General features: G+C 42.3%; 1 protein-coding gene and 1 long non-coding RNA gene across 4 annotated transcripts; one reads left to right on the top strand and one right to left on the bottom strand.

The window, feature by feature from the left end:
• Positions 1–3427: 3427 nt before the first annotated feature.
• Positions 3428–7141, bottom strand: CUNH4orf36 (chromosome unknown C4orf36 homolog). Of its 3 annotated transcripts, none has more exons than XM_004756125.3 (4): positions 7006–7141; positions 6425–6561; positions 3795–3949; positions 3428–3561 (listed from the first exon to the last, which is right to left on the bottom strand). In XM_004756125.3, exons 2-4 carry the CDS (start codon positions 6487–6489, stop codon positions 3428–3430), a joined length of 354 nt encoding a protein of 117 aa, XP_004756182.2. In that variant the 5' UTR covers positions 6490–6561; positions 7006–7141. The 3 variants fall into 3 exon arrangements, with proteins under 3 accessions (XP_004756182.2, XP_012913517.2, XP_004756184.2); XM_013058063.2 differs by lacking the exon at positions 7006–7141 and adding an exon at positions 6920–7002; XM_004756127.3 differs by lacking the exon at positions 7006–7141 and adding an exon at positions 6743–6913.
• Positions 7142–7221: 80 nt separating this feature from the next.
• On the top strand, positions 7222–12791 carry LOC106006163. The gene is made up of 3 exons (XR_001180071.2): positions 7222–7571; positions 8093–8141; positions 12665–12791. It is a non-coding gene; the product is annotated as an uncharacterized LOC106006163 (long non-coding RNA).
• Positions 12792–13509: the final 718 nt, after the last annotated feature.

Below are 13509 nucleotides of genomic sequence, written 5' to 3'. Positions count from 1 at the left end.
GTGCTCCTAGAGACTACTTTAAAAAAAAAAAAAAAAAAAAAAAAAAGGATATATAGGGAGGAAACAGCAGAAGTCGAATCATCTGATCACTCTCTCCAAAAGTGACACCTTTTCATGCTCACTTCGGCAGCACATATACAAAAGTGACACCTTTTCAACAATTTTTAAGGTAATATGCTCATTCATTAAAGAAATATCAATAGAATGGCTACTGTGGGTATATACTATTGTAGACAACAGAAACACCATGGAGAAATAACAAACAAGTAAGCAAATAAATAACTGCAGATAATTGCTGTAAAGGAATTAAAAAAGCGTGCTATCACAGAAAGTGACTGAGTAAAAGGAAAGTCCAATTTATCAGGGTTGGGGGGTTGTGGGGGGTGGTCATAGTAAGCCTCCTTCCAGAGATGTCCTTTGAATGGGCCCTAAATAGTTAGGAAACATCTCTGTGACAGTCTGAGGGAAGACAACCTTGGGGAAACTAAACAGCAAGTACAAATGTTCCAAGGCAGAAACAAGTCTGATATGTCAGATGCAGGATTATGTTAATGTTTTGCACCCAGTAGGACTGAGAGATGAGTGGGAACAGGTCCAAAAGGAAAACAAGTATCAAATAACAAACTTAGGGCCTTGTAGGCCACAGGAAAGGGTATTACTCGGGGGAGAGAGGTGATCTTTTTGGCAAAGATATGAATGCTACTTTTTGAAGTTTTGTTTGTTTTTTAAGTAATCTCTGCATCCATGGTGGGGCTCAAAAGTCATGATCCTGAGATCAAGAGTCCATGTTCTTCCGACAGGGTCAGCCAGGGGCCTCTGCACGAGTGCCCTTAAAAAATCACTATGGCGGGACGCCTGGGTGGCTCAGTGGGTTAAAGCCTCTGCCTTCGGCTCAGGTCATGATCTCAGGGTCCTGGGATCGAGTCCCACATCGGGTTCTCTGCTCAGCAGGGAGCCTGCTTCCCTCTCTCTCTCTGCCTGCCTCTCCATCTACTTGTGATTTCTCTCTGTCAAATAAATAAATAAAATCTTTAAAAAAAAAAAAAAAAAAAAAAAAAAAAAAATCACTATGGCTGCTAAGGGAAGACAAAAGAAAGCCAAAGACGAATGCAAGAAAATCAGTTATGGGCCTTTTTCTGTGTTCCAAACAAGAGATGGTGGAGGGCTGGATAAGTGTGACAGAGGCGGAGAAAGAATGGATACATGTGGGAAATTTTCTGAAGACAGACCCAACAAGAGTTGCAGATGGATTGAACTGGGAGGAAAGAGGAAGGGACACTAGGTTTTTGGTCTACATAATAGAATAGAAACTGTACCGTTTACTAAAATGAAAAGACAATAACCATTCTTAAGACCACAATAAAAAGAGGCTGAAGAAACCAAGGGAAAGCAAGAGCCCAATAATTTATCTGAGATGACACAGCTATTAAGTGGTGGGACCAGTATTCAGTCCTGGGTGGTCCATGCCCTACACCTAAAGCTCTAAATCTGTTCTACACTGGATATAAATATAGTACTTAAAGGAAGTGAACAAAGGGAGAGTTCTTTTTTTCCCCTTTATGCTTGCTGCCCTGTCAGCCATTGGTGAAAGTTCCGCCCCATCAAGACCCTGGCCCAGCCCCGTCCACAAACTTTCCCCCTCTGATGTTAGAACTCTGCTCTGCTTTGTAATTGTCCTTTCTTTCTTGCAGGGTCATTGTGAGGACTACAGGATATAAATAGAGCAACTGAAAGAGTTTCTACATCTAAGATTTTATTATATGGGTTTTTTCTTTTCTCCTTTCCCTTCTCTCTCCCCCTCTTCTGACCCCATGTTTTCATTGATGACAATTTTTATCAACTGAAAAAAATGAAGATTCTTTCCAAAAATTTCAGCTATTTATTGTTAAATGTCTATACTATAATATTTTTCATTAAAAATAAAATACAGCATGCAATTCACCGAGGGTTTCAGTATCTAAGCTATTTTCCCTTACAGGTATGTGTCTTCTACATGCCAACCAAAGTTTCAGAATGTTCACTACCACTCCTTGTTTATTCTTCGCACTCCTCCTGATGAGCCCAAAGATACCCATGGTTTCACCTTTCTTCCCCTTACCCACTCCTCTCTGTAAAACCCACCACTCATGTCTACCAAGAACTTCCAATACCAACTTACCTAAAATTAACATAGCTCTTACACTTCCAAGACAATTCTTCCCTTCTTGAACCCATAGTCTGGAATTCGCCCTAAATTCCTCTCCTTCATTCACCCACATCCCCTCATGCAACCACATCCAATCAATGGCACCATCTTGTGGTTTCTACTTCTTCCATGACCCCTGAGTCAGGCCTATATTAGCCAAGCCACCTCTTTTCCTTAAGTTACACATGGTCACACCTGGATTACTGGGAGAGCTCTTCATGTGAAAGACAGAAATAAAAATTAACAGAAAAACAGTGTTGAGGAAACACATACAATTCAGGGAGAATAATTCTCTAACATCTCTCTAAATAACCATTTTCTTAAAATTAGGTCTTTGCATTTTCATGTCATCTGCATATATTTGTGTGTGTTTCACATGCTCCAAGGACATCCCAGAGAGACAACACAAAATTAACCAAAAGCAAAAGGACGATGTTGGGGGAAAACACAAGCAGAAAGTAAGTTCTCCTTGCCACTTTAAAAGTACCACATGAGAGGGGTCCCTGAGTGACTCGGTCAGATGAGTCTCCAACTCTTGATTTAGCTCAGGTCTTGATCTCAGAGTTGTGAGTTCAAGCTGCACACTGGGCTCCATACTGGGCATGGAGCCTAGATAGATAGATAGATGGATAAAAATAAAGTATGGCATAAGAATAGTAATTGATGTGTAACTGAACATTGGAAACTAAAGAGTTACTGAAATGAAACCTAAAATTTTCTTAACCAAATAAAATTTTTTAGTCTACCATAGAAGAATTTTTCTCTGGATGCCTGGCTGGCTCTGTCATTGGAACCTATGACTCTTGATCTCATGGTTGTGAGTTCAAGCCCCATGTTGGATATGAAGATTACTGAAAAATAAAATCTTTAAAAAAAAAAAAAACAATTTTTCTCTCTCCTTTTGGTGTCTCAAAGATGCAAATTCAAAATAATATCTCTGACAAGGAATTTCCTCCTCCCTTGGTGCAATTTTACAAAAATCACAATGACTAATCCCATAAACGACTTAATTCCAGCTACTTTTTCATCTACTTACAGTGTTGTCACGTGTGGTACAAAGGAAGAAGTAAGTGGCAGGAACACAGAAGATCCATCAGAGCTGTCCACCAAACCCCAGGAGCTGGCTCGTCCACCAGTGGACACTTGTAGGTCTGCACCCAACTTCACACAGCAAAAAGCTGGAGACCTTCATTGCCTTTGGATGTGGAAAGCACTGAGTACAGGTTCAATTATGAGATGATATCACTTAGGTGGAAGAGGTCTTCTCAAACCAATTTGCGTTTCCCTTAGGGAAAGCTGAATTTCCTCAGCTACATCCTCCTGACATTTCAGGCGATTCAAGCGCTTCATTTCATACTCCCTTTCAAGTTTCATAGCTGGAAAATAAAATATATGGAGCAATCCAATGGACCTTTTTCACCAGACATAATATTGTTAAAAATGAACATTGAATCACATGTCAAAATTCACATTCTTTGATGCTAAACAAGAAGGGCTACATAGATGAGGGGTATGGTGTGAATGAGTATATTTAAACATTTCTCTGATAATAAGCAAAATAACACAGATAAAATTTGCTATTTGCTAAAGTAGCTTTTACAGAACTTACATTCTGCAGAAGGGAGTAGAGTATTCTTAATGGTTTTAGTTTTTTTGAGGTGTAAAGGACTACCAAATGAAATTTCTCCCAAGAATGGCAACTTGATGTTGGCTAGGTTCGTGTACCAGGTCTCTGTAAGCCGTGCAAGTTCCCAAGGTTCCTGTCTGGAGCAAAAATTCATTAATTCATTCAAAAGTATTTACTGAGCATCTATTGTGGGATATACAGAAGACATCTTAATTCTCAGTTCTATTTTCCACTAGACAGTTTCGCTTAAGGGGAGATTTCAGGATTTTCCAGAGTTGCAAATTTAGCCAGGATAAACGGCCTTATGTTAAATGTATAATGTAGGGGCACCTGGATGGCTCAGTGGATTTCAGCTGAGGTCATGATACCAGGGTCCTGGAATGGAGCCCTGCATCATGCTCTCTGCATGGCGGGGAGCCTGCTTCCCGCTCTCTCTCTGCCTGCCTCTCTGCCTACTTGTGATCTCTATCTCTGTCAAATAAATAAAATCTTTTAAAAAATAAATGTACAATGTTATACACACACACACACATACATACATATATTCTAACGTAGAGATATAATGAAAAATTACGAATTTTAATGGCAGGAAGTTTTGTTCAAAAATAGCCTCCCTACAGTCAATCCAACCTTTCCATCTTTTTTAAGAGGATGTGATTAAGAACTGTATGCTCTGGGATGCCTGTGTGGCTTAGTCGGTTAATCATCTGCCTTGGGATCCGGTCATGATTTCAGCGTCTTGGAATTGAGTCCCATATCAGGCTCCTTGCTCAGTGGAGAGCCTGCTATTCCTTCTGCCTGCCTCTCCCCTTGCTTGTGCTCTTTCTCTCTCTCTGACAGATGAATAAATAAAATCTTAAGTTAAAAAAAAAAAAAAAGAACTGTATGCTCCACGTCTTTTATGGCTGATCACAATTAGGGTCATATTAGGGAAGGGAAAGGGGGAATGATCAAGCATTGAGCAGGATGCTTGACATACACAAAGGCTTTGAGTGTGTGATCTTATTTCAATCTTTATAACCACCATGCAGGTAGACAAAGAAACAGAGACTCAGAAGTCAGTTAAGAACCAGAGCTGGTACTTAGCCTAGGAGTAGTTATTTAGAAGCACTAGTACCAAGAGAATCCTCAGAAAATTGGAGAAGGGGAGGAAATCCCAAACTATAATACTAAAAATAATCACCATGAACTTCAAATGAATTGTTTTATATGTTCTAGTTTGGAAATTTAAAATATCAACTACATGTTTCTCATCTCATAGAGTCTATATGAGTTCATATGCACTAGGAAAGGTAGAAGACCTGCTTTGGTACAAATCAGGGAGATGAGAGTGTTCTGTACATGGGTCTACTTGTTTTCCTCCTCCAACTTCCTTGCCACTTCATCATCTAACTTTAAGGAGGGACTTGAAGTCTACAATTCTTATAAATGCTTTGTGTCACAAGGACACAAAGATGTATTTATAAGAATGTTCACTGAAGCATTCTTTGTCCAAAAAAATCTCACAAAATAGCCTTAATGTCTATCAGGAAGAGCCTAGTTAAACACACTGTGTTACATACACAGAATGAAAGAATGAGGTATATCCTTATATGTTGATTTTGAAAGATGAGGAAAAAAACACCTAATTTTTATCTAGCATTTACTGTATGCTGGGCATTATTTTAATCAGTTTGCATATATGGACACTTTTAATTGCCACAGCAACCCTGTGAGGTAGGCAGGTGCTATTATTATGCTCATTTGAAGGATTAGGAAACAGGAGTAGAACAACTTGCTCAAGATCACAAGGCTGTTGTGCTCATGAGTTTATGATTTGAACCCAGAAAGTCAGACTCTAGAATCTGAGGTCTTACCCATTAGGCTACGCAAGATATGGTGGGAGAAGAAGCAAAGTTCATAGCTCCCCCCTGCTTGTACTCGATCGTTCTCCCGGTCACTCTCTCTCAAGTAAATAATTTGAAAAAAAAAAAAAAATCCTAAGGTGTGGGGGGGTATACCTGACTCGAAGACATTTTTAGGTAGATTTACACTCTCTATAGAGGAATTTTAACGTAGCTGACAGTAGTAGATATTGCTTCGGAGTAAGAACACAGACTTCCATCCCTGTCACTTGTTTACTTCATGACTGTGTGATTTTGATCAACCCACTTCTCCGAACCTCAGTTTGTATTGCTTTGTTGTAAAGACCAAGTAAGATGATTTATACATTCTTATTAAAAGCATTTCCAAAAAATAAAAAAAGCATTTCCCATTAGGAACACCTGGGTGGCTCAGTGGGTTAAGCCTCTGCCTTGGCTCAGGTCATGATCCCAGGGTCCTGGGATGGAGCCCCACATCCGGCTCTCTGCTCAGCAGGGGGCCTGCTCCCCCCCCCCCACACACACACACCCCGCCTGCCTCTGTGCCTACTTGTGATCTCTGTCAAATAAGTAAAAATCTTAAAAAAAAAAAAAAAAAGGCATCTCCCTTTAAAAAAAAAAAATCACTATTTCGATAACTGAAAACGCCCAGCCCAGTATCTCATGGGGAACATAAGGCTTCCGGTACTTTTATTTTACCGGGGACACTCCCCACTCCCAGTCAATGCTCACAGTGAGGAAAATACTTACACGTTATAACAACTGCCCCGCAATATGGTTTTCACTGTGTTCTTTCTTGGCAAGCCGTAAGCCATGGTGAATCACCACGGTCCAACTTCCCAACATAGGTGCCTGATGGAATGACTGGCATACTCTGTTCGCTTTACCTGTAATGTTTGCAACTCACAGAATTAATGGCTTTCACTTTAATACCCACACAATAAAAAGATTTAGAAAGAGCATTTCTGGATGTCAGAACATCCCTAACAAATATTCCTTGAAGCTGAACCCCTAAGATACCACCGTGTTCTCTTCCATTTTCCATGAACTCATTTGATCCTTTCTTACCCAGGACGGAGGAAAAGCCAAGTTAACAGCATCGGCATTCCGTCACTGCCCCACCTGCCAAACTGGCTCCAACACCGCACCCAAACGTGTCTGACTGGGGCAACGCTAAGCGACGAAAGGCTCTGCGGACACGGGAACTTCCCGTTCCCCGCCCGAGCCCTTTAAAGCAATGCCGACCTTCCCGGGTTTTCCCTTCTTCCGAAATCTCAGCTCACGCGGAAGCGGCCCACTGTACGAACCCCTTCCACCCTCCTCGCACGCACCCTTTGGAGCGACGAGCCTTCCCGCCGCCCCGGGGCGCAGTTCGGAGCGAGACCGGGCTCCAGGAAGCGGGTGGAGCCTCGGCCGCCTGCAGGGCCCGAGGCGCAGGGCGGAGGGCGGAGGGGCAGGCCCTCCCAGCGCCCCGTCCCACGCCGGCGCCCCGCCCCTCCTCCCAACCCCACCCGGCGCGCGGCCGGCACGCCCAGTCAGCCGGGGCCTCGAGGGCGGGTCTCTGGGATCCCGGGAGGGGGAGCGGGCGCCCGCGCCTGATTATCCGCTCTCGCTGGTCTCGGAGCGCGCGCCCGATTAGGCGCCCATGGCCGCGCACAGCTGCGGGCCCGCGCCGCGGGCACACGCCTCCGTCCCGCTCGCTCCCGAGTTGCGGGCCGCGCCCAGGAGCGGGGTGGCTCGCGTCACGCGGAGGCCTCAATAAAGGGCTTTGTGGTGCCAGTCCCGCCCGCCGGGGGCTGGGGAGCCAAGCCCGGGACGGAGTCCCGCGGGGGCCCTCGGGTTAAGCGGCCAAGGCTCGCACACCCTTGACGGAACGAAACTTGGGAGCGAAAGAGATGTAAGCTAGGCCTTTCTCGGAAAATGACACTTTTAAATGTCACGGAGTTGTATTGAAGCGACCCGGGGAATTAGTTGTGGGGACCATTTGGGGGTCCCGCTTACAGAAGTGTGCTCAGGGCTGACGTGTTCCGCGTGAGCGAGCCGGTATGGTCAATGTTCGCTGTCCCTGGTGCGTCAAGGCGGCTAGAAACGCGAGAAAGCCCCAAGGCTACCTGCGATAAATTACGTGTTGTCGCGGTCAGGACAGGACAGATTAGAAAAGGTCGACTCATGGACCAGTTTCTGAAGTCATTACACCGAGGTGATTCAGGATGAATCTGTATTTTAATACGTCCGATGGTCACCACTTAAACTTCCAATGCAGATAGCCTGCCTCCTTCCTCCTTTAGGGCTTGGGAGTTGGAACGGAATTGGCACTCTAGTTCTGCCACTCGCTAACTTTAAGGTCTCGCCCGTGTAAATTCTCTAATCCTCAATTTCTCCATCCGTAAAACAAGTGTCATACTCTGTATCTTGCAGGGTCCTTGTGAGGAATAAAGATCATGTCTGTCATTTCTCTGCCAACATGGTAAGTGACTAATTGTCTCATTGTGTGCCTGCTAACAACTTTATGAGATAGGCAAGGATACTTACTATTCCAATTATGGAAGGGAGGAATGAACTCGAGTTAAGGGACTGCCTGAGGTGGCAGAGCTCATGAGTCGCAGGGCCAGCTTTTGAAGCTAAACACGGTACCATTTCCACCCTGACAAGATGCCTCTGATACTAGCTCCTGTCCAATTAGGATAGGCTGGTAGGTTTGAACCCCCTTTTTTTAAAATTTTTTTTCTTAATTTATTTGACAGAGAGAGATCACAAGTAGGCAGAGAGGCAAGCAATGTGAGAGGGGGAAGCAGGCTTGCCCCCGAGCAGAGAGTCCGATGTGGGGCTTCATCCCAGGACCCTGGGATCATGACCCAAGCCGAAGGCAGAGGCTTTAACCCACTGAGCCACCCAGGCGCCCGGGCTTGAACCCCCTTTGAAGGTGCTTTTTGCTTCCCCAAAACTAGAAGGTGAGGACTCCTTCACTCTTTAACATTTCTGTTCTAATACCATTGAAAAAGGAGCCTCAAGGAGTGAGAGTGGATGTTAGCTTTTAACACAAGAAATGTTGAACCCCATCGATGGGCTGTAACATCAATGTGGTAGATCTTGAACTCAATTTTTTTCAAACAAATTAACATAGAATGGGGCAGAGGCTAGTGAATGTGAGTACATCATGAGAATAAGTATTGTTTTGTGGAACTTACTTTTTTGTTATCCATATGGACTCTTTTTCATGCCTGTATGTATGCGGTTTCAATATAAAATATAGTTCTCACAATGGGTCTAAAAAGTGTGAAAGCCACTGTCTAGGATCATTTCATTTTAGAGATGAAAAATTAGAGACCAAGTTGTTAACTGAAATCACAACTAGATGGAGCAGAGATAGGCCACTTTAGAGTTGTGGCTCAAGATGCTCTGGCTGTTCTCTTTTTATGGAGGAAGAAATTAAGCTCCAGGGAGAGGATGATATATATGTCCAGGGCCCCACTGAGAGAGATTAGACAGCCTGTGATTTCTCCATTTTTGAACCTCACTTCCTGTATATGTATATGATTCCTGAGAATGGTGTTTAGTTACTTCCTAGGTGACTCATTTTGAACAAATACAGTAGAAGTTTCAGAGTATGACTTCTGAAACCAAGTCATAAACGGTATTGTGGCTTCCTTCTTGTGGTCTCTCTTGGATCACTTACCCTAGAAGAGATCAGATGCCATGTTAGGGCACTCTCAAGCCACCTTATGGAGAAACTCACAGGCAAAAGGATAAGGCCTCTAGCCAACAACTGGTGAGGTGCTGAGGCCTCTTGCCACCACCCATGTGAGTGAGCCAGCTTGGAAGCAGATCCTCCAAGCCTCCATCAAGCTTTCCGATGACTGCAGCCCCAGCTGATGTCATCACTGAAACTTCATGGGAGACCCTGAGTGAGAACCACCTAACTAAGCCGCTCCCGGATTCCTGGCCCTCAGAAAATACGAAAATGAATGCTTACCATTTTAAGCCACCCACCTTTAAACTATTTGTTACAGAGCAGCAGATAACTAATATACACTAAGTGTCTTATTGTAGAAGGAGTATTTTACACAGAGGAAAATAGCCATATTTTTATAATTGAGATTAATAATTTGATAAAAAATGAAGGGTTAAACACCTTAGGCTTTACAGATTCCTTCTGGGCAGCTAAAATCTCATCTAGGACCAGTTAAGAGAGACTTAAAAATTGTCAACACAGAAAATATATGGTAAGTACCACTCTCCTACATGTCTTTAAAAAAAAAAATAACAGGGGTGCCTGGGTGGCTCAGTGAGTTGAGCCTCTGCCTACGGCTCGGGTCATGATCCCAGGGTCCTGGGATCAAGTCCCACATTGGGCTCTCTGTTGGGCAGGGAACCTGCTTCCTTCTCTCTCTCTCTCTCTCTCTCTCTCTCTGCCTGCCTCTCTGCCTATTTGTGATCTCTCTGTGTCAAATAAATAAATTTTTTTTTAAAATAACATTAAATCCTATAAGGTAGAAGGCTGTCCAATAGAGATCTGGTTCTTGCTCCACCCTCATAAAGACTATTTTAGTATTTTCTTTTGAATTATCATATCATTTCTAAACATTTCTTTGTCTCCCACCCACCCCCTGTTTCTTCTTTCCTCCTCCTCCCTTCCATTCTTTTCTTTATGATCCCTATCCCCCTGCTTTTCTGGTGCCCTGCACGCAGTAAGCCTTCACTAATTATTCCAAAAAATGGGCAGGGCTCATTCAAAGTGGTTAAGAGAGCATTGCTGCCACCTACTGTTAGAACTGAGGTGCAAACGGGTATGCAAAGAGATGAGGTTAACAATCTTCTAACACAACAAAAAAGCAATAGTAGTGTGTTTACTGCATTTGGGGCACTGTTCAAGGAACTTCCTACACATTGCCTCACTTAATTATCACAACCATGGATGCTATTATAAGTTTAGTGGTGTGATTTTTAGGGATATTAGAGAAGTAAAAACTGAGGCACCTCAAGCAGGAAAAATTTTCCAAAGTCACAGAATTTGACCCAAGACTATGCAATTCTGATATTTTTCTCTGTACCATACTGTACATTTTCCCAGAATTGTAATTAAAGAAAGGTTTTAAGATATAAACTTGTAAATATTTTTGCAACTGCCCTTTTCAAATATTCTTTTAATTTCTCATCATACATAGATGAACAAAATATTTCGGGCACCTACTGCATACCAGCAATCATTCTTCTTCCTGCAATCTGAACTTCACAGTTTAGTGGAGAAGAAGATAATAGTTTCCCTAGGACAGTTAAGGAAGAAAAGGGTTTATAGTGCTACTAAATGACTTGCTTACAATTACATAACTAGTAAACTGCAGAACCTAATTTAGCCCAGGTCAATTTCACTCCTGACCTATACCTCCTTTGAGTTCTCTGGATCCCCTGACTGAACTATATATCCCTCTGTCTCTGAAATGTCCATTGCATCTTTACAATAACATTGACAACCTGCCCATTTTATTTGAAATTGACAAAATAGGGTTGTTGTTTTTTTTTTTAAGATTTTATTTATTTATTTGAGAAAGAGAGCATAAGCAGGGGAAGCAGCAGAGGGGAAGGAAGAAGCAGACTCCCTGCTGAGCAGGGAACTCAACTTGGGGCTCCATCCCAGGCTCCTGGGACCATGACCCGAGCCGAAGACAGACGCTTAACCGAGTGAGCCACCCTGGCCCCCAACAGAGTAGGTTTCTGTACATACAGAAAATAATAGCCACAGCTAGTTGTCCAGACTCCTCTGTTCTCCTTAGAGGTATAAATTACAATTTCCCAGGTGCCCAGTTGATAAACTCCTGTTCTTTGGGAGGCAAAGCAGGTCAGAATCTATTACCTAATCCAAGACTATGGCATGCAATTTACAGCCTAGGATTTTCCCCAGGACAAAATCCAGAGCAGTAAGGATCCCCTGGCTGACTCCCTGGCAGGCACATGAACCTGCATCTGCCATGGAGCAGGTCACATCAGGATAGCTAGCCCCCGGCAGCTACACTGGAATCGCTCCACTGTAGAGGCATAAGGCATAAGTTGTAAGAACAGGAAGAAAGGTATTTCTCTACACATCATAATATATGAGGGCTTTGGAGTGTTACAATGTCACCTTACAAAGTACTAATTTAAACAAAGGACTTATCTATTTTAGTCCAGGTGGCATTTCAATTTCATGCTAATTTATAGTAACTAGGGAAGTAGGAACAATTAGAAAATTAAGATGAGATCTCTAGTATTCATTAAATATTTGTTAAAATTAATCACATTTTATTGACTTTTCAAGAAATAATAAATTGATTCTATTGAGCTTTTTCCTAAGGAGATACATAGCAGATGAAGAGGTAGTATGCTCTGATAGAAGGGGTCTAACTAGGAATAAAGAAAACCTATGCTAGAGACCCTTTATAAATATGAAAAGTATCTAAGCCTTTGTTTCATTTATGAAACCAAACCAGTAATATCCCAAAATATTTTTATGATTGATTCCATGAATCTAAATCTTCCATGTAATTACAGTGCTAAGTTGTTAATAAGTTAGCAAGTGACTTTTAATAAATTTACCTATTTTATATTTTGACATATTTATGTAAAGAATTCATTAAAGTTCAGGGTACCTGGCTGGTTCAGTAGGTAGAACATGTGACTCTTGATCTTGGGATCATAAGTTCAAACCCCATGTTGGGCATAGACATTACTTAAAAATAAGTAAATAGAAAAGAATTCATTAAAATTCATATAGGCTATCAAGTTTATTTGGCCTATCCTCCTTTTTTTGAAGATTTATGTCCCTGGCTTATGATATCCATATAGTCCTTTTAATTTTACTCATCTCAGTGGTTCATAGTTCATCATAAGCTTTCATTCAATTAGATTCAAGCCAATTTAACACACATCTGTTGAGCACTTTCTGTATGCAAATCTTTGTGATTGGCCCCATAGTTTAAAATTTGTCCCTCTTTTCCCCCTCCCCCCATATGTAAGAAAAGCTCTTTTAGAGTTTTTCACAGCAACATGCAAAAAGAATGAAACTGGGACAGCCACATGCAGAAAAATGAAATTGGACCATTTCCTTACACCACACACGAAAATAGACTCAAATGGATGAAGGACCTCAATGTGAGAAAGGAATCCATCAAAATCCTTGAGGAGAACATAGGCAGCAACCTCTTCGACCTCAGCCGCAGCAACATCTTCCTAGGAACATCGCCAAAGGCAAGGGAAGCAAGGGCAAAAATGAACTATTGGGATTTTATCAAGATCAAAAGCTTTTGCACAGCAAAGGAAACAGTTAACAAAACCAAAAGACAACTGACAGAATGGGAGAAGATATTTGCAAACGATATATCAGATAAAGGCCTAGTGTCCAAAATCTATAAAGAACTTAACAAACTCAACACCCAAAGAACAAATAATCCAATCAAAAAATGGGCAGAGGACATGAACAGACATTTCTGCAAAGAAGACATCCAGATGGCCAACAGACACATGAAAAAGTGCTCCATATCACTCGGCATCAGGGAAATACAAATCAAAACCACAATGAGATATCACCTCACACCAGTCAGAATGGCTAAAATCAACAAGTCAGGAAATGACAGATGCTGGTGAGGATGCGGAGAAAGGGGAACCCTCCTACACTGTTGGTGGGAATGCAAGCTGTGCAACCACTCTGGAAAACATTTCAAAATGTTGAAAATAGAGCTACCCTATGACCCAGGAATTGCACTACTGGGTATTTACCCTAAAGATACAAACGTAGTGATGCAAAGGGGCACGTGCACCCGAATGTTTATAGCAGCAATGTCCACAATAGCCAAACTATGGAA

The sequence above is a fragment of the Mustela putorius genome, unplaced genomic scaffold (assembly GCF_011764305.1).
Source record: "Mustela putorius furo isolate JIRA1106 unplaced genomic scaffold, ASM1176430v1.1 tig00000382_pilon_pilon_pilon, whole genome shotgun sequence".
Lineage (NCBI taxonomy): Eukaryota > Metazoa > Chordata > Mammalia > Carnivora > Mustelidae > Mustela > Mustela putorius.
The sequence above is the reverse complement of the archived record's forward strand: the minus strand, read 5'-3'. Positions and strand labels throughout refer to the sequence as shown.